Source organism: Aethalodelphis obliquidens, unplaced genomic scaffold (genome assembly GCF_003676395.1).
Source record: "Aethalodelphis obliquidens isolate GAN/ISIS:26980383/991018 unplaced genomic scaffold, ASM367639v1 scaffold27, whole genome shotgun sequence".
Classification (NCBI taxonomy): Eukaryota; Metazoa; Chordata; class Mammalia; order Artiodactyla; family Delphinidae; genus Aethalodelphis; species Aethalodelphis obliquidens.
In genome coordinates, this window is record NW_020837971.1 from 5069212 (window position 1) to 5092897 (window position 23686).

The following is a 23686-nucleotide window of genomic DNA, read 5'->3' on the forward strand; positions in this document are numbered from 1 at the left end:
TAAAAGTATTTAAGGCAAGTATATCTTAGTAAAACATTTGTTGTAAATAAATTCACTAACCAGTAAAAAAAAAAAATCTATGAGCTCTGATTTAGACTTGGAAAATATGGACCCCATTGTACAGTATTTCCTGAACTTGCCTGCAAAGAATTACCTGTGCTCCTTGTTAAATACACAGATTTCCTCAGCAGTTCCCTGGAGATCAAGTGGGTGGGCCTGGAACCTTTTTTTTTTTCTTTCTGTAGGTAATTCTTTGCATCTGATAAGTTTAAGAAAAATTGCCAATGTACATAACAAGGACTAGGAAGGTGAAGACACATGAGGAGTAGGGACATAAGTGGTGGAGAGCGGTGACAAAGAAATTTCTGAGTGAAAAGGAATTTGATCCAGCACTTTTCTTCTCTTTTCCCAGTACTAACATACCTGTGTGAATGCTGATTTAAAAAAAAAAACCACCTAGACTTCCCTGATGGCGCAGTGGTTAAGAATCCACCTGCCAATGCCTGGACACAGGTTCAAGCCCTGGTCCGGGAAGATCCCACATGTCGTGGAGCAACTAAGCCCGTGCGCCACAACTACTGAGCCTGTGCTCTAGAGCCCGAGAGCCACAACTACTGAGCCCACATGCCACAACTCCTGAAGCCCGTGCACCTAGAGCCCATGCTCTGCAACAAGAGAAGCCACTGCAATGAGAAGCCCATGCACTGCAATGAGGAGTAAGTAGCCCGTGCTCACTGCAGCTAGAGAAAGCCTGTGTGCAGCAACGAAGACCCAACAGCCAAAAAAAAAAAAAAAACCTCTCATGACATTGTGGAAAACTGATAATATTGATTGTGGTAAAAGATACTGAACTATCAAAGTAAAAAAAAAAATGAAAATGTTAGTCAAGCTATATCAAAAAATACTCATTACAGTCATTTCAGTGACCTCCTTCCTGTCGTATCTTATTGCCATGCAGCACAAACAATGAAGTGTAACGTCAAATGTGCGTGATTAACTAAGCTGTAAGCTTTATTTGATTAGAACAGTAAACTGTCTCCCTCTGAATACCTGTTTGTATCTTTATATAGTCAGTCTTTATAGGTAGTTGTACATGAGCACGTTACCTTCTCAATTGTAAAATATTAAAAGGAACACGGCATAGATAAGGCCATCCTTTATTCTCATTTTTGGAAATTTAAGGCAAACACCTGTTACAATGGCAGATTACTCATGTTATAATCTCTGCCTTTTCTGAAAATTTTGTTTCTTTTTGCCCCATCCCACCTTGAATAGGAGAATTTCACACTTCAGACTTACTCCACTTGGTAAAGAACAGTACTTACAGAAAGGAAAACCCTGGAGCTTTATACCTGAGACCTCCACCCACTGAGAGCATAGTCAGTCACCTTTCATTCCCTGCAGTCTCAGGTTCACTGGGGAGGAGAGCTTTCAGGAGACGGGTAGGGAGACCTGGAGAACTGGAATGGGCTGTTGCTGCTGGAAGACCTCAGCGCTGGGGGTGTGCGTGGCCTTGCGGAAGCTGGAGCCTTCCAGGCCTTCTGGTTCGTGATCCTGCCATTGTGTCCATTGCTTAAAAGGTTAGTGTATTAAGACTAATAATTCCTAAAGGACACGGTTTTGTAGTATGAATCTCTTCTTAACAAAATACGGCACAACATGAAAGAGGGTTCATAGTGCAGACTTTCAGGCTGCTGTATTCTCCTCTCCCCAGTGTCTGTGGCTCTGCTGTTTCGTATCAGGAATCTGGCTTCTGGCCAGAGACAGCATATTTTCCAAGCCTGTTGCTCTGAAAACTATTGTCATTCAGAAAAATCCCCAGTTGCTTCTCAAATTAGTACTTACCAAATGCTGGATACTTTTAGAGATTTGCAGCCTTGTAATCATGTCTGTTAGTTTTATATTACCTCCTCTTTGTGTGGCTTTATGCAAATAAAAGCATGGTGCTGGCTGATCAGGTACTGATGGAATTCAGCATTGAAGGACCTTGATCATATTACCCAGGAAAATTAAACTTTGGTTTCCATAGTCTTGTACTCGTGCTCATCATTTCCTGTTTTTGGATGTCCCTACAGAGTTGGGGACATCACTGAAGAATGAAAAAACAGTGCCTTTGGAGTTTCCTACAACACATTTTCGTGAATCAAAGGAAAATGGCATTGATAGGAGAGGCAGATCGCATTTGAATTATTTGGGTCCTTAACTGAATCTCCTTCCTGGCTGATTCAGTCCCTTCCTTTGTGTCTGCCGATCCATCTATGAAGAGGGAATAATTACACCTGTTCTTCAGAGGGATGTTACAGAGATTCGTTTGAAAAGTCTATAAAGCTTTTTGAGCATGGAGAAATATAATTACAAGAAAATATATTGTTGTTGCAGTGGTCCTGGCAAATCTTAATTCCAGTTATCAATGTATTGATGAATATGCATTATTCATTTTCATTACATAGAGGTTAGCTCTTCATGCTCTGTTTTTCCCGACGTGTGTATGTCTAAGAGGAGGTGGCTGGGAGCCACAAACGTGGGTTTTAAATGATCCATTTTCTTTGCCTGAACTCCCTCGTGTTCAGGCTTTGAGGTAAAGGAGATGAGTTAAAGAAATGGCATGAAGGAAGCAGCAATGCTGAATGCCACTGTGCAGACTCTAATATTTTTCTGGCTTATGATCAAAAGTGATCACTTGAGTCAGAAAAGATTTCTTCAGGTCAGAAATGCTTGTTTCTGAAAAAAAAAAATTTCCTGTGTAAATCTTGGCAAATCACCTGAAACTTTTTAATTGCTAAGTTTCCCTAAAGATCTGAAAGAAAATCAAAGTCAATGGACATAATGCCTATAATGTCAATTGTCAATTATGTCAGAGGCCAGGCTATTACAGATATATAGGAAACACTAGTTTCTTCCAAAACATCATTTAACCCATTATTAAATTTCCATTGTCTTTCAAGGAGGAAAGCAACTGCTGTTTCCCGAAAATTGTTAAAATTGCAGTAACCATGCTAAAATTGTGTCAACAACGTGGGAAACTGAGGAAAAGTACAAACAAATCCATATTAACTCAGAAATCCAGAATGAAATGACTGCTGTTTTCTTCTATTCCACAGTACTCATCCTTCACCTCTCATTATGAAAATATACAACAGATGTCTGTTAAATGCCTGCTATGTGCTGGGATGGTGGTTCCCAAGGGTGGCTCCCCTGTCCACCAGCATCTCCCAGAGCTTGTTAGAAATGCGAATCAGAAGCTCTGGGTGTGGAGCCCAGCAATCCTTATTTTAACAAGCCCTGCAGGAGATTCCCATTCATATTAGATGTGCCTCTGAGAACTGGGATTTCACAGGGTAATAGCGAGGTGGCAACTGGGCTGGGCATCCTATGGGCGGTGTAGGTAGTTGTTGATCACCAAGAGCAGAGCTCATCCCTCTGACTCCTTATAGGCTGCTCCTCTGAGCCAGCTCAGAACTTATATTTTGGGAGGGGAATTATTCCGCTCTGGGATTCCGGTCTCATTCCAGGTAAAATGCTCAAATGGGAGCTCTTCCAACTTGTGGTTAATACCGTATGCCATGAAAACAAAGCTTTTCTCTATTGCTCTCGTGATGTTCGCTTACAGAGATGGAGGAGGGGCCCACAATGGAGAAGAAAGGGACACGAAGGCCTGAAAAGGATTTGATTCTTACCATTCCCATCTCTTGTCTCTACTACCCTCTCCCACAACTCTTTTCCCCCTTTTCTCTTGACCTCCCTGTGTCTAGCCTACTGTCCAGTGAACATTGGGAGAGGTGAAAAAGTGAGGGTGAGAAATGTGCTAGAGATGGCTCAGAGAGGGAGATGCCCAGGCCAGTCGCCCACCTCACCCGTTCACCTGCAGGAGTCTCATTCCAAGGGGCCAGGTGCACGTTAGCTAACCATAGCTATCTAGTATCCAACCCCACTTCCTTCTCCCTCTCCTCAGACAAAAAGCAATTTCTGGAAATAGAACTTGTCTTTCACTTAAACAGGATGTAACTCTGATGTATGTTCCAAGTTCAGCTCTTGGTGACCCAGCTCCCAATAGGAAGCCCCATCCCCACCCCAGGCTGGGGTGGAGAGTGCCTGGCAGTGTGGCCAACTTCCTGAGGCCCACAGAGCACTTCAGTCCTCACACAGTCTTAGCAGTCAGATTCCGGGGACCAATCATACTTGGCATCAGTATTCCTTTCAAGAAACCTTCCTTAGGAAGCCTTTCATCTTTGCAACATCAAAGAGAGACTGGGAGAGAGCAGGCTTTAATTTTCACCTATGGCTTAAAATTAATATGGAAATATATGAAAGAGAAAGAGGAAACTGAGTGGACTCAGCCATCTGAGGCATCTGTGTTTTTATTTACTCCAATATATATTTTTTAATGAGATGATTATTCACAGAATACACTGCAGACTTCTGACTGAAGGACAGGACAGCAGGGTTGGATTCCATATCATCAGTCCACAGGGAGTTAAGATTTTTCCAACCCCAAAAGGAACCTTGACAAAGACTTTCTTTTTTCTTTATTCTTTTTTTTTTTTCTTTAGACAAAGGCATTTTAAAGCAAAAATTAGCAACAGTGCTTGCATCTTAGAAGGGATTAACTACCCCCAAAGAACTCTCAGGCACTTATCCGATAGTCTGTGGGTAAACCTACAGTTTGCCTTTTCAGGGGGAATTGGGGGTGGAAGTGAACTGTTTTTTAAAACTCTCTATATTCATTAGTCCTCAATTCCATTTTCCTGACTGGATTTGTAGGATGTGTCTTATCTGACTATACAGGGTATATTTCACTGTTAAAATTTTCGTGTTTCCTTGGTTACTAGAGTTGCACTATTTCTCCTAAGCCTCTCTCCACGTATGTACTTGGTGACAGAGGTTGGTGTGTGGCTATCTGTTTTAGATTATCTTATTGCTACTACAGTTAATAATCATAGAACTGTTTATAAAAAGGGACATTGGGAATCATAGTCCAACTTCTTTTATTTTACAAATAAGAGAACCAAGTCCAGGAAATTTGAGTGACTTGCCCAAGGTCACAGAGCCACCTGATGCTAGGGCTGTAACAAGAATTTAGGCTTCTTAACTCTCAGTCGAGTACTGAGTAGGTCACCCTTTTGCTTTGCTTTTTTTTTTTTTGAATACCTGAAATTCTTCACCCTCTTGAGACTCAGCTGAGCGTTTGGCCAACCTGGTGTAGTTATCAAGCTTTTTCTTAAGCTGCGAGGTTTTGATACTATCAGAGAACGCCCTGACTGGGAACTGTACTATCTGCTCCCAGGGGTGGACACAGATTAGATGGACGTTTGGAAAGCTGGACACAGATTAGGAGGCCCTAAGGGGAAAGGTGGCACATTACAGGCTTCAGGCTGCCATTAGTACCAAGCATTCTGATGGTGTTCTGATTCCACACAGGACAGAGAGATACCTCTTTCCCATTGGCATATATTTGTCTCTAGTCGCTCTTCCAGTCAAGGCCTAGAGACCAGCCTTGACTATAATAACATAGATACAGATAATCTTTTTAAAGAAAAATTCTGCATCAGAGGAGGTAAGCTCAAAATTTGGGAAAAGTTTGGATTTTTGAGAATGAAGAGGGTTTAAATTAAATATTTCAAAAAATTAAGTGAACATAAGGGGGAACGTTCATGGAACCCTCAATAAACATCTTTCAAAAATTACCTACAAATCTCACTACTTCCACCTATTAAATTATTTTCAGTAAATAACACGGATTTTTTTTTTTTTTTTTTTTCGATACGTGGGCCTCTCACTGTTGTGGCCTCTCCCGTTGCGGAGCACAGGCTCCGGACGAGCACGCTCAGCGGCCATGGCTCACAGGCCCAGCCGCTCCGCGCCATGTGGGGTCTTCCCGGACCGGGGCATGAACCCGTGTCCTCTGCATCATCAGGCAGACTCTCAACCACTGCGCCACCAGGGAAGCCCAACAGGGATCTTTAAGAGGACGGAGGCATAGTCATTTTGGTGATTAACTGCTTGGATCCTCTTGAAAGTGCTGGGCTTGTTTCTATTTCTCTGGAGTAGTCTGTATTATTGGCATCTACGCAGAGAATGGTTCAGAGGCTTCCTTTTTTTCTTCTTTTTTTTTTTGGTACAGTAAAATCTTTTTCAGAAAGATTTTCTATGATATGGATTTTTTTCTATGCCTCAAGTCATGTTTCCTTTGTCTATTGCGATTCATGGTAAGATAAATAAAAAATAAACCATCAGCAAAATTTAAAAAGAAGCTACTTAGGGACTTCCCTGGTGGCGCAGTGGTTAAGAATCCGCCTGCCAATGCAGGGGACGTGGGTTTGATCCCTGGTCCAGGAAGATCCCACATGTCACAGAGCAACTAAGCCCATATGCCACAACTACTGAGCCTGCGCTCTAGAGCCCTCTTGCCGCAGCTACTGAAGCCCACGCTCTAGGGCCCGCATGCCACAGCTACTGAGCCCGCGTGCTGCAACTACTGAAGCCCGCGCACCTACATCCGGTGCTCTGTAATAAGGGAAATCACTGCAATTAGAAGCCCACTCACTGCAACAAAGAGTAGCCCCTGCTCACCGCAACTAGAGAAAGCCCTCATCAGCAATGAAGACCCAATGCAGCCAAGAAAGTAAAAAAAAAAAGAAGCTACTTAAATGAAGAAGATCTTCAAGTAGTTAATGAGTTAGTGTGTATTCATAAAACTTTGATCAATGCTTGCAGGGACTATTTTGTTCTGAGAACAAAGACACCAAAGAGATAGGCCACTGGGAGGAAACTGGAGGGAGGGAAAAGGCTACTGTGGAACACTGGAATCAGGAAATTCCCAGCCCTAATTACCAAAGCCCAGTGGAGGGGAGAGTAACTGAAAAAAAAAAAAAAAAAAAAAACCAGAACCACAAACAGGTGAAAAAGGCAGAAAATGCGAAGTTCTCGGCAACGGGAAATTCTTTCATTTTAGATCACCTACAACATATTTTCACTGTAAAATCTTGTCCAAGAAAAGAGTTTCGTCTGATTCAACAGCTGAGGGACAGCCTGTCATTTCCCTTCCCCATACAACTGACACTGGAGAGACATCAGAATCCACTGAATTGGAGCATCACATTGTACAGCAAAAATATTTCATTTTAATCACATTTATTTTCCCAGGAACATTCTAAAGAGCACACTAATCCACCGCTTTCGAGATGGCAATTCATTTACATAGTTTTGTTTATTCAAGACTCTAGATTGGCTGAAGTGGTTCCTCCAGGAATTGCCCCTCCGAAGGCAGTGACAATAGTCTTCTGTGGAGGGAATTGCAGCTTCGGTAAAGGCAGCTTTCAGTGAAGCAGGAGCTGCGGGTGCGGCTGCCAAGATTTTAATGAATTGCTTCAGATATTCTCTCTCATGGTTTCCACTGTTTTCAAAAATCTGAAAGGAAAACAAAAACCTATGTACAGAACACATGGCAGTGGGACATTAAAAATCTGCTGCACACACAGATATCTGTTATACATTTCTTTTTAAATGGATAAGTGCTGTTCATTAAATTCAATGTGTGCACTTTTTAATGAAAATGTATCTGTAGTATATATTATTTACTCATTTTATGTGTTTATTTATGACATCAATTTCCCTATGAAATAGTCATCTGATTGCTCTGAAAAAAAATGTTTTATTTTGGCAATTTTTTTTTTCCTAAGAGCAGTTAATGGAAGATTCCTATAAAGGAAAAAAGATAGTCATGTAAGAGGTGAAAATATAATTTTCCATCATACTTCTCCTTTTATTTGACTATGGTTTCTTTTTAGCCGGTTTTGGAGAATTCACTTCACAGAGCACAAGACTACTTAGTAATTTTCTTTGCATTTCTGTAAATGCAATCTAATTAAAAACCTGTGCATCTTCTGATAATTCACTGTTTTAAATCAAATCTACTCATGTCACTATTTAAATTTCGCTCTTAAGACAACAGGAGATGGTATTTCCTTCTATGGAAAAAACATTAAGAAGACTTTAGAAAAACCAATCATTCTGATAACATTTATGCTTTTAAAAATATTTTTCATCTTGAAACAATCACAAACTTACAGAAAAGTTGGGAGTTTCACCAAAATAATTATTTTTCTGAACCATTTGAGAGTAATTGCTGATATGATGTCCCATTATTTCCAAATACTTTAGTATGTATTTTCTACAAACAAGAACATTCTCCTACATAACTATAGTACAACAATCAAAATTAGGAAATTAACCTTGAAATGTCACTACTGCCTAATTCTCAGACCTGTTCACGTTTATTCTGTTGACCCAATAATGAACTTTATTATTATTATTTTTTTATTGAAGTATAGTTGATTTACAATGTTGTGTTAGTTGCAGGTGTACAGCAAAGTGAGTCAGTTATACTTACATGTATTTATATCTATAGTTTTTCAGATTCTTTTCCATCATAGCTTGTTACAAAATATTGATTATACTTCCCTGTGCTATTCAGTAGGTCCTTGCTGTTTATCTGTTGTATATATAGTAGTGTGTATCTGTTAATCCCAAACTCCTAATTTATCCCTCCCCCTACTTCCCCTTTGGTAACCATAAGTTTGTTTTCTGTGTGTCTATTTCTGTTTTGTAGATAAGTTCATTTGTATCACTTTATTTATTTATTTATTTTAAAAGATTTATTTAATATTTATTTGTTTATTTTTGGCTGCACTGAGTCTTAGTTGCAGCACGCAGGATCTTCATTGTAGCACGTGGACTTCTTAGTTGTGGCATGCATGCGGGATCTAGTTCCCTGACCAGGGATCGAACTGGGCCTCCTGCATTGGGAGTGGGGAGTCTTAACTGCTGGACCACCAGGATAGTCTCTGTATCACTTTTTTTAGATTCTACATATAAGTGATATCATATGGTATTTGTCTTTCTATGTCTGACTTACTTATTATGAAAATCTCTAGGTCCACGAATGTTGCTGCAAATGGCATTATTTCATTTCTTTTTTATGGCTGAGTGATATTCCATTGTATATATGTACCACATCTTCTTTAATCCATTCATATGTCCATGAACTCTTAGGTTACTTTCATGTCTTGGCCATTGTAAATAGTGCTGCTATGAACGTTGGGGTACATGTATCTTTTCAAATTAAAGTTTTCATCTTTTCCAAATATATGCCCAGGAGTGGGATTGCTGGATCATATAATAACTCTATATTTAGTTTTTTAAGGAACCTCCAGACTTTTCCATAGTGGCTGCACCAATTTACATTCCCACCAACAGTGTAGGAGGGTTCCCTTTTCTCCACACCCTCTCCAGCATTTAGACCCAATAATAAATTTTATAGCAAAGTATCCAGGTCATGATCATATGCAGCATTTAGCTGTCATGTTTCGTCAGCCTCCTTCTGTCTGGAACAGTTTCTCAGTCTTCCAGTGTTTTTCATGACCTTGACACTTTCAAAGATAACAGTCCAGTTATTTTGTAGACCGTTCTTCAGTTGGGTTTGTCTAATGTTTCCTCATGATTAGATTAAGGTTGTCATTTTGTTTAACTTTTTGTTTTACATTGGAGTAGAGCTGATTAACAATGTTGTGATAGTTTCAGGTGCACAGCATAGGGACTCAGCCATCTATATACACGTATCAATTCTTCCCCAAACTCCCCTCCCATTCAGGCTGCCACATAACATTGAGCAGAATTTTCTGTGCTATACAGTAAGTCCTTGTTGGTTATCCATTTTAAATATAGCGGTGGTTACATGTTGATCCCAAACTCTGCAACTATCCATTCCCCCTACCCTTCCCCCCGGTAACCATAAGTTCGTTCTCTAAGTCTATGAGGTTATCACTTTTGGGTAGTGATTTTATCCTATAATTTCTGTTTGTGTCATTACGGATGTTGTTTAGTTTGATCCCTTGATTTAAGTGATATATTTGAGGCTTAATCTGTATTTTGTGGGGTGGTACTTGGAAACTAGCTAGACATCCTGTTCTGCATCAAACTTTCTATATGTGTATTATATGTGTGTGTATTCCCATGGTTTTCTGTTTTATTTAATAGATTTGTTATATTAATTAAACAGAGAGACCATTAGACTGAGGCGAATCTAATGCTGTGGCAGCCTATGTAAGCAAACCAGAATCTAAGCCCGTAAATGCCTCAAGATTATGAAATCAAAACCTAAGAACAACCAATCACAAATAGCCAACCAGGTTCGAAGCTAGAGACAATCAATAATTTCCTTATGTTACTTCTGCTTCTTCTCTATAAACTTTTTTCCCTAGTGGAGTGCCCTTAACCACTTTTAGTTTGGCGTTGCCCAATTTCAAATGGATTTTTGTTCAGATAAACTCTTAAAATTTCAATGTGCCTTTTATCTTTTAACAATCTTTTATCTTTTCACAATCCTTTATTATAATTGCTCATTTTGACGCTCAAATTGTCCCAGACGTGGCCAGTGGGGACCCCCTTCACACTGGCAGCTATGACCTGACATGTCGCCATTATTCTTGAAGCACATTCTGGCTTTCTGGCACTAGGAGATGTTTCAGCCTCATCTTGTTCTTTCTCATGCCAGGCAGTTTAACTGATATCGGGGGTATTGCTGCTCCCAGGCTTTCAATGGACAGAACTTGTGTATATGCATATACACATACATCCATTTGCGTTACATCTACATTTCTATCTATCATCATCTCTCTATCTAATGAAAACTATAAGTTTACACCAATACTTCCAAGGCCAATCCAACACTATAGAGTTCACTTTAGCCTTTTTCTCTTTTCTTGTGATACCCTAGCCTGCCAGTGAGAAACATGACTCACATTATTCTTAACATATTTGCTTAACTGATCAGTCCACATGTAAATAGCCAATTTCCCATCTCTGTTCCCACCTCTGTGCAGATGCCCTCCCCAAGCCACTTGCAGTCTGATACCCCATACTGAACAACCACCCTGCCTACCTGCCCAGCTCCCCTTGATTGGATTCCGACACCTCATGCTAGGTGACCCCCCCCCACCCCTGGCGAACACCCTCTTCACCCTGCTTGGGCTCTGAAGTACAAATTTTGGCCAACATCCTGCCCTCAACCCTAGCTGTACAGATGTTGTGCCCCACCTGATGGTTTCAGGATGGAATTGTTTGGGAACAGAAAGGGAAAGGGCAGTGAAGGAGGAAGGGAAGAGAATAAGGGGAGAAAAGGAAGAAGGAGAAGAAGAAAGGGGAAAACAACATCTATGTTTAAGTAAATCACAAGTAAGCCGATTGTTTCTGTTAAGATGATAGTTGACATAAGAACAGAAAACTCTAGGAAGCCACTTTAAAATGGAGTGCTTTCTGACTGAGATAGAATATAACAACATTGTTCGCTTCTGGTCATTACAAGTAATACCAAAATCCAGGTATTAGAGATGGCCGCCCAACTTTCACATGATTATAAACTTTTTCGATGATCTTTTCATATTTTTTTTATAAATGTATGTATGTATGTATTTATTTTTGGCTGTGTTGGGTCTTCGTTGCTGTGTGCGGGCTTCTCACTAGAGTGGCTTCTCTTTGTTGCGGAGCACGGGCTGTAGGCACACAGGCTTCAGTAGTTGTGGCTCTCGGGCTCTAGAGCACAGGCTCAGTAGTTGAGGCGCACAGGCTTAGTTGCTCCGCGGCATGTGGGATCTTCCCAGACCAGGGATCGAGCACATGTCCCCTGCATTGGCAGGCGGATTCTTAACCACTGAGCCACCAGGGAAGTCCCTCTTTTCATATTTTGTACATCCCATTATTCTTCCTATTTGAGATAGAGTAATTCAACACAGTTAATATTTACTCATCTGCTAAACTTTAAAAGGAACTTGGGGAAGCATTCTTGGTGTCAGAAACGTTTAGCACCTTTCTGAACATTTCACCCCAATTCTTCCCTATGCCCTGATTAAATCAGGTATAATTCCTTTAGAATGGATTCAAAATGTTGTCTAGCCCGTCTTGTTAAATGTCAGCCCTTTATCTCCCTTCTAATCATAGGGCTATTATTCTCTAGAACATTTCCTTAAAAGATCTATGTCAGTCTTTTCAACAAACTGCAGGGAGAGTGCTCTCACACTAACATTGTAAATGATAAGAAAGCATATTTAAACAGTTATGCTATCAATCACTACTGCTAAATGGTGTCAGCTCTCCAAGAAAACATGTAAAAACAATATACGACGTCCCTAAGCATAAAGCCAACTACAACTACACAGGACAAAAATTGCCACAAATTGTCATCAGATGTTCCTCAAAGCTTGAACAGTAATTTTATTACCAAAATCAGAGTGATTTTGGTAATCACTCAGGGGACATGGGTTTGTGCCCCGGTCCGGGAAGATCCCACGTGCCGCGGAGTGGCTGGGCCCGTGAGCCATGGCCACTGAGCCTGCGCGTCCGGAGCCTGTGCTCCACGGCGGGATAGGCCACAACAGTGAGAGGCCTGCGTACCACAAAAAATAAATAAATAAATAAATAAAAAATTAATGTGTGGCTAAGGTTTTAAAAAAAAAACTTCATCTAGTTGCATTTCCCAGAGATAACTATTGTTAACAGTTGAGACAGTCTTTAGAATTCCATTTGTAACTGGTAAGAAATAGGACCATATCTTTTGTCTATTTTTAAACATATCTAAATAAGATTCCTTTCTTAGATGGAGAAAGTGTGTTGGATGTCAGTGTGCTTCACTTTCATTTTTAGGACAGAATTTCAAAATGACTGCAAAAACGTCCTATCATAACAGAACTTGGAAATGATGATTTAGGGACATATGAATTATCCGTCTTGAACATCTTGTGTATTTTTTAAAATTCTCCAGAAAGGCCACATCTTTTTTCATTTCCTATTGTGTGTATCTCTAATATTATTGCTGAAGCCGCATTAAGTAAAAGTGAAAAGTTTGAACACAGATAAAGAAGGAAACCCCTGTATTTTTAGGGTCACTGTGTTGTGATGTGCACAGAGTAGGTGTATTTTGGAAGACTCTTGTACTCTCCCGTTGTCTCCTGCATCTTGGAGTGAAATCTCTACTCTACACCAAATCAACACAGGCTTGGGACTCAATAACTCAGTCACAAACAAAGAAAGAAAACAACTCTTATTTAAAGCATATGGTAGATAGCACATTGCTTCTCAAACTTTAACATGCACATGGATCACTCAGGGGTCTTGTTAAAATGCAGATTATGATTCACTGCCTTGCTTTACCTCTCTTCTTGCCTGTGTTTGCATTCCTCTTTATAAAGTGTGAGCACTTTAATCTTTGTCCAGGCTCTGCTTTCTAGAAGTCCTGGGCTAAGATCCTTTTCATTTTCCTAAAATCTCCTCCCTTCAGTTTCTGATTTTCTGTGGTCTGCTACTAGAACTTGTGGCCCATGGTCTTGTTCTAACTTATGGACTCAGTACTCACCCCCATTTTAAACTTTTTTTTTTTTTTTTTTTTTTTTTGCGGTACGCAGGCCTCTCACTGTTGTGGTCTCTCCCATTGCGGACCACAGGCTCCGGAAGCGCAGGCTCCGCGGCCATGGCCCACGGGCCCAGCCGCTCCGCGGCACGTGGGATCCTCCCAGACCGGGGCACGAACCCGTGCCCCCTGCATCGGCAGGCGGACTCCCAACCACTGCGCCACCAGGGAAGCCCTCACCCCCATTTTAGACTTCTCTCTGGACCTAGACCTTCAGTTCTGGGGTATCTCCACAGCTAACCCATCCAACCCTACCCCACCTGGCCCTCTCTGTGGTGAAAGTAAGGTAGCAATATACAGGTGGAAAGATCCTTGCATGAGGTAGCAGAACTTTGCTATTCAAAGGGACAGCTGTGGACCACCAGCATTGGCATCACCTGGGAGCCTGTTAAAATGTATACCCCAGCCTGCTGAATCAGCATCTTCAGTTTAACAAGATCCTCAGGTGATTTGTGTGCTCATTAAAGTTTGAAAATCCCCAACTTGGGGTGCTTTTAGCAGAAATAACTGAGAATCCAATCCAAACTGGCTTACATAATAAAGGAAATTTGTTGGCTCATGTAATTAAAAAGTCTGCTGGTAGAATGAGTTTCAAGTGTGATCTGATCCAAAGGTTCTTAAGTTATCAGAGATCTGGAATTAACTTTTTGCTCATCTGGGTTTTTTCCCCCAAGCCTACTCCTTTAACATTATTTCATTTTATGTTAATAACAACAATACAAAAATATAGGGCAATGTGCCCTAATGTGTTCAAAACCTATTATGATCGGAGCACTCTGGTGGAAGTTACCAAAATTCTGAAATGATAGGCCTTTAAAATTGAGAGCCTTGGCCTCAAGTAAAATAAAAATCTGACTCAATTTTGTGTAAACAGCAGGGAAGTTTTTTATCGCTAATATCAAAAAGGCCAGAGGTAGGGCTGGCTTCAAGAATGACAGGCCAAGGCCCCCTTTCTCTGCAGTTCTCTGGGCTCTGCCCACTTCCATCTGTTGACTCCCTCTTCAGACTGGTAGCAGGTTTGGTGAAGTTCCAGGAATCATATCCAGGCCTTGAAATATATAAAGGCTGAAAAGGACCTTCTTTTCCCATGTCTCCTTTTTTTAGGAATAGAGAAATCTTTCCCAGAAATACCGTAGTAGAGGTTTCCTTACAACCCATTGTCCAGAATTGGACTTCATGCCATGATAGAGGCCTCTAGCATCGGTTCTCTCCACTTTTTTTAGTAATATTATCCCGATTTTTATCTGGGCATATGACTAGTCATTTAAAAGACTCCTTGTAAATTATTTCCTTGTAAATTTATGTAAAAATGTTATGTAAAAAAATGTTATGTAGAACCTGTGGGAAGTATTCTTAAAAGGAAGGCAGCATCCTCTTTTATCTCCCTTCTTCCATTTTGACTTTTGTAATGCAGACAAGATGGCTGAAGCTTTCACAGTCACCTTAGACCTTGAGGACAAGGATATGCCCAAAGGGCTGATAGAAGAAAAAGCTGGAAGAAGCCTGGATGCCTGATTTCAGAGACGTGCCCTCACAAGCACTGGACTACCTACCTCCAGATAGGTGAGAAAATAAGACCTGTGTGTTCAATTCATTGTTAATTTGGGTTTTCAATACCTTCTGGTGCGCCTAATCCTGACTGATGCACATGCCCATTCCCAGTCAGTCACTGGCAAGACAAAATGTTAACACCTGACTGGGGGCAAATGGATGGGGGGTGTCATAATGATCACCACCTTAGATATTTACTTAAAAACATATTAAATATATCTGCTAGAAATAGATTACTGTAGGGAAGCAGCATTCTTAATACCTACATAAGACGTCACCTCATTGTAAGTGCTTTAGCATCTTAGTTACAAAACTTCAATTATTATTTCCTCGAAAGTTCAGAGGAACCTTACTCATGCATTATTTAGATTCTAATGGGTTTTCTGGTAACCTCTATTAATTTTAAGGAAAACATTCTCAGCTGTGCTTTCAAAGGATTAGCCTCCAAAATGCAAGGTTTGGTTTTTTTTTTGCTGTACGCGGGCCTCTCACTGCCGCGGCCTCCCCCGCCGCGGAGCACAGGCTCCGGACGCGCAGGCTCAGCGGCCATGGCTCACGGGCCCAGCCGCCCCGCGGCACGTGGGACCCTCCCGGACCGGTGCACGAACCCGCGTCCCCTGCATCAGCAGGCGGACTCCCAACCACTGCGCCACCAGGGAAGCCCCCCCAAGGTTTGGTTTTTAGTTGATTCACTTCTACTTAATTTCAACCACATGAGTTTATTAACAAAAATGTTCTTTTAGCATACTTATTGCTCCACTGAATGCCAATTTCAAACCTGGTATTGATTTCGTTAGTCCTTTCCTTAGATTCCTTGTAGTTTTAGAATTTTGGACTAGATTTGTTAAATAGGCCATTTTCTAACTCCTTCAGAATCCACTTGTATTGTTTCTCTCTTCCAGACATTCTTTCTGGTTAGGAGAACAGAGTGGAACTTTTCATTTTAACGTCTCTATTAGATTAACTATTTTCATTTACAAATGATTCATTCAACCCACATTTCCAATTCCTTTAGTTTCCTTCAACTCTAAAACTCAAGATGAAATTACAAAGAACTTAGACTATTTTGAGGAAACCATGTGATTCAAGTTCTGTGATTTCTCACTGCGGTCACAGAATTCTACTCGAGTTGGGGTGTGGTATTTGGATAACTCGGAATCCTCAGGCTGTAAGGTAATTTGAGTCTTCTAAGTCAGTTCACTGGACATAATCAACACAAACACCAATAGCAGGAGACCTGTGTTCTGATCCCAACATCGTGGTTTACTAGCTTTGCTACTTTAGACCAGACATTCATTTCACCATTTTGAGCCTGTGCCCTCATCTCTAAAATAAAGGTCTTGATGATAAAATCTTTAGGTCTCCAACTCTATGCTATGCTATGATTTTAAGGAAGATGATGGTTAATTCTTAAAATCCCCAAGAAATAGAAATAATCCTATTCTATTCAAAAGCCAGTTCCAGGCTTCCCTGGTGGCGCAGTGGTTGAGAGTCTGCCTGCCGATGCAGGGTACACAGGTTCGTGCCCCAGTCCGGGAAGATCCCACATGCCGCGGAGTGGCTGGGCCCGTGAGCCATGGCCGCTGAGCCTGCGCGTCCGGAGCCTGTGCTCCGCAACGGGATAGGCCACAACAGTGAGAGGCCCACGTACTGGAAAAAAAAAAAAAAAAAAAAAGCCAGTTCCAGTGCTTAAGGATTCTGAGGCAGCTTTCTTTTCTTTTCCCTTTTTTTAGGCAAATATTTAAAGTGTATAATGTGATGATTTGATATAAATATACATGGTGAAATGATTACCACAGTCAAGTTAACACATCCATCAATGAAGCAGCTTTTTAACTAAAGAAGATAGGACAGTTTCCAGTTCTGCCTTCATTAGAGTTCAAGGATAATCCATCAGCATTCTTTTTCTGTTAATCTTTCACAAATTGTAAACCAGTAAGTCACCATTCACTAGTCTTTTCCTTAGCGAATTATCTCCAAAGCTCAGCCATTCATATACTACCTTCATGGCTTTGGCCATGTCTCTCTGGTATCTTAGTTATTATTTCTCACCTTCTCTGTGTTCTTTTTTACTTAAATTTATTTTGAAGGGAATTTTTATATAATCACTGCTTGATGAAGACTACAAAATCAGTTTTACTTGATAAAAATAGAGGTTAACTGAGAAAAAAATCAACAGAAACTTAATTTTTAAAATAGGAAAGTGAAGACGTTTCTATATGACAAAAGCAACCAGCTCCATTTGGTATGAAACATTCGTTGTAGTATCTCCCCATTATTTCAGTGGTCACCCTTCTTTGCACTGGCAATATCAGCAGCCTCAGTAAGCATTTCTGTTAAAGCTTCATGCACTTTACAGGTAGGATGACTTTCCTACGAATGTGGTGGTGAGTAGTGGAGAGCTTCCTGAAATCATCCACCACCGCAGCCGGAGAAACGTGTCAGTAGGGCGAAATCAAGAGTTTCTTTTACCTTTATTTAGAGAAGTTTTCAGATCTTAGCGAGCCTAAGAATCACCTGAGGCTCTGACTGAAATGCACATTTCTGTGCCTTGCCCAGGTCTAGACTAGAGCCTAGGAGTCTGCACTGTGAAACAGAGGGTAGTTTTCAGACCCTCACTTTGTGAGACATGTGACAAAGCACCCCTTAGTCCATTACTGACTCACTCTTCAGTAACAGTGGAGCACCTTCTGGCTGCTCTGTTAGCCGCTGCAGAGGGGTGTGCAAGACTCAAGATTCAATTCACGGCTCCATGCAGTATTTGATTGTCAAATGAGGTGTACTAGCAACATCTGTCTAGAAGTTCAGGGTTAGGAAGGTCGCTAGGGGCTGAAGCTGTGAGAAAGCTTTGTGGATCCATATTGGAAGGGTCTGGTGATTTTTTTCGGAGGCAAGTGGGTGGAATCACAGGGTTCTGGAATCAGGCCAACCTGGAGCCGAAGGTCTAGGTGAAAAGGCTGGAAGGGTCAGGTAAAGTATAGGTACTTTATCCTGCAGTCAGCTGTTACTCAAAGTCTTCTGCACGGGGCCATGAGGACAGCTTTGTTTTAGGGACAGTAATAACTTGGCATTGATGTTCAGGATGGACTGGATCTGCAGTGCCAAAGGTGCAGCAAGCAATACTGATGGTACACTCTCTAATGAAAAGAAACCTGAGTGGCAAGATTAAGAAAACACTGGACTTATTTATAGGTATGGGGATGAGACGGTGCCCCACACCACAGGTGCCCCTGGAAGGAGAGCACTTTTAAAAAAGTGCAGAGGAAATCTTCAACAATTCAACTTCGTTGCATCCAGTGTAGGGAGCCCCGTAAATAGGCAGAAGACCTGTTTGTGTTGAGCTGATTGACCCCTTCCAGTGTCTCCGAATCTCTGTTAAAGTAGAATCATCTCACATACACCTCGCTACTTTCTACTTAAGTACTACTAATAAAATACCACCACCCTGAAATTGGGCTGAATAGGCCCAAGCCACCGCCTGCTTCTGCCCCGGTGATGACCTTGAACCTTCTCAGGTGACCCAGCTAGTAATACCTCTCTCTAGCCAACTGGTTTCTGAAGTTTGCTGCACAGTGGACTCACCTGGGGATTAAAAAACAAACAAAAAAAACCCCAAACGCCTAGCACGCACATGTCATATGCAGCATAGTTTGGAAACCATTGGTCCAGCAACATCTCCACGCCTCTTTAAAAAACAAATCCTCCCTCCCTCTCTGTCCTCCGCCGCGAGGGTGCAAGTCGAGGGCTCGCGGCCCGGCTGGGTCTGGTCCCCGCACCCTCGTCGCTCCCCCTCCCCCCATCCCCCCGCCGGCCCAGCGTGCGCAGCTCGAGGCTCACGTGCGCGGCGCGGGCCGGGCCGGGAGGAGGCGGTGCTGGGGCTTCTCCCGCTTGGCTGCGGCGGAACCGAAAGCGGCGGGCGGGGGAGAGGAAGGAGGGGCGGGCGCGGGGTGCGGTGGCGCGCGGAGGGCCGGGAATGCCCGCGGCGCAGGGCTCCAGAGCTGCCCGGTGGCCGCGTCCGGGCAATGGCCCTCCGTCTGGTCTCCGACTTCGATCTCGGGAAGGACGTGCTCCCGTGGCTGCGGGCACAGCGGGCGGCGTTAGTGGCCGCTGGGGCCGGAGGCGGAGGCCCAGGTGCTGTAGGCGTGCGTCGGGGAGGGGTGGGGCGTGGATGTGGGGGGGTTAGGCAGGGGCATCGGAGGCGGGGGAGTCGGAGTCCTTCATACCTAGGTGGTTCCCGGGCTGGGCCGGGGTGGTTGGTGGGCACCGCCAGACGCGCAGCCTGTGCCCCCTGCTAGCCTGTGAAGGTTGGTGCTGAAGGGGTGACCTTCCCCTCTTCGGAGTCTGGGCTTTGCCACCCTCATCCGGGGCCACTGGCTGAAGGGCGGAGGCACAGCCCCCGGGGCAAGTTGGGCAAGGTCTCGGTGGCGGAGTTGTACTGCTTGTTTTTTTAGACATCTTTATTGGAGTATAATTGCCGTACAATGGTGTGTTAGTTTCTGCTGTATAACAAAGTGAATCAGCTCTACGTGTACATATATACCGATATCCCCTCGCACCCTCCCTATCCCACCCCTCTAGGTGGTCACTGCTTCTTCTAGCGAGTCCTCCAGCTTCTGGCTTAAGGGTTGCGCACAGTAAGTCACCTTCAGTAGAAAGGCTGGGTACCTTGGCATCATCTCATCAGAGCAGGGCGTGGAGGAGCAGCTGCCCAGACTCTGCAACTCCTCCGGCACAAGGCTGCAGGGGGTGGGGGAGGGTCGTTCTCTATGCTTTATTCATATCTCACCTGCCTAAAAAGATTCATCACCTGGGTAGGGGTTCCACCAAGACTGGAGGCTCCTGGAAGTTCTCGCGTTATGAGAAAGAAAAGATGAATCATGGCTGCCAGGAAAACCACCGTATAAATACTTAACAGCTGCACGGTTTGTCCCCACGTTTGTGAGACGTGTTTCTGGGTGAACAGTATCCGTGATTTAGGGGACGTGCCACTTCGGATGTGAAGTGCGAGAGGGTAGGGGTCTGCTTTCAGGCTGTGAGCAATGAACTGAGAGCCCACTGTTTTCCAAAGCATCAAGCCCGTCACCACCAACCCAGAGACCACCTGTGCCGGCCAGCAAGAGGCGTGAGACCAAGTGATCCTCGGGTGTCCTGCCCAACTTCCTCAGGGTGAATTGGAATACATTCTGGGCAGTTGAGCCTTTGATTTTCATCTGTCTCAAAAATCCTTTGTTTTGATTTTGATAAGAGAGTGGACAGTCACTTTCGAGCCTTCCCAGCATTGATCAACCAAAACTTTAAAGAAGGGGAACTCTGTGATTTCCCAGGTTGTTTTTCAAGAAGAAACGTTTGCTGCAAATAATGTTGCATCTTCAGGGCTTAGGTTCAGGTTCAAAGAAACGATACCCTGGATCCCAGTTGTGCACAGGAGCTAGCCACTTCAGTGTGTTTACCTCTTTTTTTCCCCGTCTGGTTTTCTTTAAACACTTAGACTTGCTGGAGGGCATTTTTTGGAGAGGTCCATCAAGTTACCCATATCTACAACTCCTTTCCCCTTATCGCTGGAGAAAATTTTCTGTCCTATGGCTTTAGCAGAATATTTGTAGGGTTCCTTGTCTTGGCATGTTAGTTGTTGGTTCCAAACAGGGAGTCATGTTTGTGTAGCTCAAGGCTCCTGTTTGACTAGTGAGTTTGACAAACGACTAGTGTCATTATTAGTAAAGCTTCACTTTGGGGGATTTTTTAAAAGTCTCCTGAATGTCTAAAGAGCTTTTGAAGATTTATGGTTTCTACCACAAAGTGGTCCTTCCTCTGGACCTCCACCTTATATAGCTAAGTGGCAAGTGTCTGAAAATGAGAAGTTAGATGAAGTGTGAAATGCCACAGTCTTATGTTTCAGTAATGTGTGTTGTGATTGAAAAGCTGTGTGTGAGCCAGTTAAATTTTGGCTTCCTTGTGTCTTTCACACATCTGTGAAGACATATAAACTTGTGTGTTGACATTTCACCAAACTGCAGATACCCCTGGGTCTTCAGAAACTAAACTTACTAGAAATACCAGATTTTTCTGATATTGGTAGTGTTTTGCTCCTGCAGAGCACCTTGGCAAGATATTAGCCCTATTATACTAAAAGAAATTGTTATTTCTGAAAATCACCAGTGGGTGGTAGCTCAAAAAAACCACAAGTTAATTATTCTGCTGCTGTAATTTGTAGCACTGGCAGGGGAATGTGGGATTCTATTTTATTTCTAGCACAGCTATTACTCCACACATTTGTGCAAATTATTTTCCTTTCAAAGTCTCGGCTTTTCAAATGTAAATTATGAATAATTATACCATTGTAAAGTCTCCTCTCTGCACACTTGCTCTCTAAATTTGAAGCCTTAATATTTTTACATCAACAAATACAATTGAAGATTTCTTAGGGGTGTTAAGTAGTACTCCTGATGTATGACATATTTCTGGCAAAATAGCCACAGAGCTGGGCTAAGTCAGCCAGGACAGAAATTCAGTGCATATATGATAGCATTTTAGTCAAAAAGGGGTTAAGAAGTAAGGAGACCAGATTTGGTTACTGCATGTGTTTCTTGTTCTAGGTTGAACTTTGGGAAAATTATTTCTCCTGAAATAAAGGAAGAAAATATTTGTTCTTTAAAAATCAAAACAGTTATACAAAAGAATATTTTTAACACATCTAAGCTATAAATAATAAAAAAAAGCAAAACTGTGTACCCACCTTAAAAATAGAATAATATCAAGACTTTTGTAGGCTCTTTGTCTCCCTATTTGATCCTGTTGCTCTCCGTATCCCTCATCTGTAAGTTGTTACCTACAACCACTTAAACTTTTATATTTTAACATTTCTTTGATCCTTTGTGTAGTTTTAACCCATATGTATATCTCCCTAAGCAAAATATCATTTCATTTTGCTTGTTTGTGAACTTTAAGTAAATGAAAGAACACTATATGTATTCTTTTCATTTTTTTTCTTCTCAGTAGTGTAAGATTTATCCATGTTGACTGCTGTAGGTCGTTAATTTTCACTGCTGTATAGTATTCCATTTGTGTGACTATACAACACTATGGTGGACATGGAGATGCAGTGCTTAGATCTTCCTATCAAGAAAGGGCTTGTCCCAGGTGCTGTAAATGTGGGCGGCAGACAGCCCTCAGCGGTCAGCGCCTTCAGGGCTGGCCTCGGCAGAGGGTTGCGTCACCCAACTTTATGCCCCTTTAGTTTAGGTATGGCCTCCTTTAATGAGAGGGTGAGGTGGGGTATAAAGGCCTGGGCATTTTGACTCACATGGGACAACTCTGACAATTCATTTCAGTTCTAGAGCTTCCCCAATGGAGGACCCTACGGTCACCTGAGGCCACTGGGCCTTCATTATAACTTGACTTCTTCCCTAGCCTGGTCCTGCTCCCTTCTCCTTCCTGCTACAGGTGTTAATCCCACTTTAGTAAGCACTCCCTAGTAAATACCCTGCATACGAAACTGTCTCAGGATGTTTCCTAGGAAACCCAACTTACTTATCTTTATCCCAACAGTGACGTTTGGGAGGTTTCTGGGGTTTGCTGTTACAGTCTATGCTTTCACTAACCTGGTGCGTACTTTACATGTTTCTCTAGGATGGATGTCTGACTTTAAAGTTGCTGAGTCACAGGCTATGCACGTCTTCACTTTTCCTGGGTAGTGCCAAATTGTTTTCTAAAGTACTTGTACTTATTAACTAGCCCATTTGTGGTATAGAAATGTTTTTGGTACTCTGTATCTTCACAAGCTCTTGATTTTTCCAGATTTTAAATTTCTTGTCAAACTGGTGGGTCTAAACGTTACTTCATTGTGGTTTGAGGTTGAACATCTCTATATATTTACTGGCTATTTGAGTTTCCCCTTCTATAGGATGTTGGTTCATCCTTTTGTCTATTTGTCTGTTGTGGCTTTTTTTAATATTGATTTTAAGGCATTCTTCATTGTGGATTCTAGTCCTTTGTTCATCATATATGTTGCAGATATCTTCCCTCAATCTCTTGGTTTTTTCAGTTTGTGATTACCTTTGATAAACAAGAGTTCTTGATTATAATGTAGTCTAATTTATGAGTCTTTTCCTTTACGGTTTGTGGTTTTTGGATATTTTAAAGAAATTTAGAAGTCATGAAGACATTTTTATGTTAACTTCTAAAAGCTTTAAAGCTTTTTTCTTTGAATTTTGTTATCTTTTTATCCATCTGGAATTTATTTTTGTAATATGATGTAGGAATCAAATAGGGGGACACCAGAACCTTCAAAAGTAGCCCTGATATTTGCTATTTTTAAGCTGGGTGGTGGTTACATGATTTGGTTTTGTTATTTATGGCTTACAGGTGTTAATATATTCTTTTGTAAATTGCATTGTTTTTCTGTGTTAATAGCTAGTAGTTCTAGTGTCACTAACCAAATAGCCCTACCTTTTCTCACTGACAGCAAAACCACTTCCTTCACACATCAAGTTTCCATATGTGTGTGAGTCTTCTTTTCTGGGCTTTTAATTTTGTTCCATTGGCCAATGTTAGACGAAGACATCTTAGTAACCATCTTTCTGTTAAGTCTTGATAACTGGTAGAGTAAGTCTTCTCACATCAGTCATCTTCAGGATCATCTTGGCTATTCTATGCTCCTTGTTCTTACATATATATTTT

The 23686-nt window shown here is 41.9% G+C and overlaps 1 protein-coding gene across 5 annotated transcripts in view; it reads left to right on the forward strand.

Moving 5' to 3' along the window:
- The first annotated feature begins 18835 nt into the window (after positions 1 to 18835).
- The window catches only part of GSAP (gamma-secretase activating protein), a 109242-nt gene continuing 104391 nt past the window's right edge, over positions 18836 to 23686 (forward strand). For 4 of the 5 annotated variants that reach the window (XR_003436540.1, XR_003436541.1, XR_003436542.1 and 1 more), the window contains exon 1: positions 18841 to 19141. Coding sequence is in view for 2 of the 5 variants with exons in the window: in XM_027123814.1 (XP_026979615.1) it covers positions 19033 to 19141 (109 nt within the window). In the remaining 3 variants the exon portion in view is untranslated. Of the gene's footprint in view, positions 19142 to 23686 lie in introns of all 5 variants that reach the window. The other variant, XM_027123816.1, reaches the window with a different exon arrangement.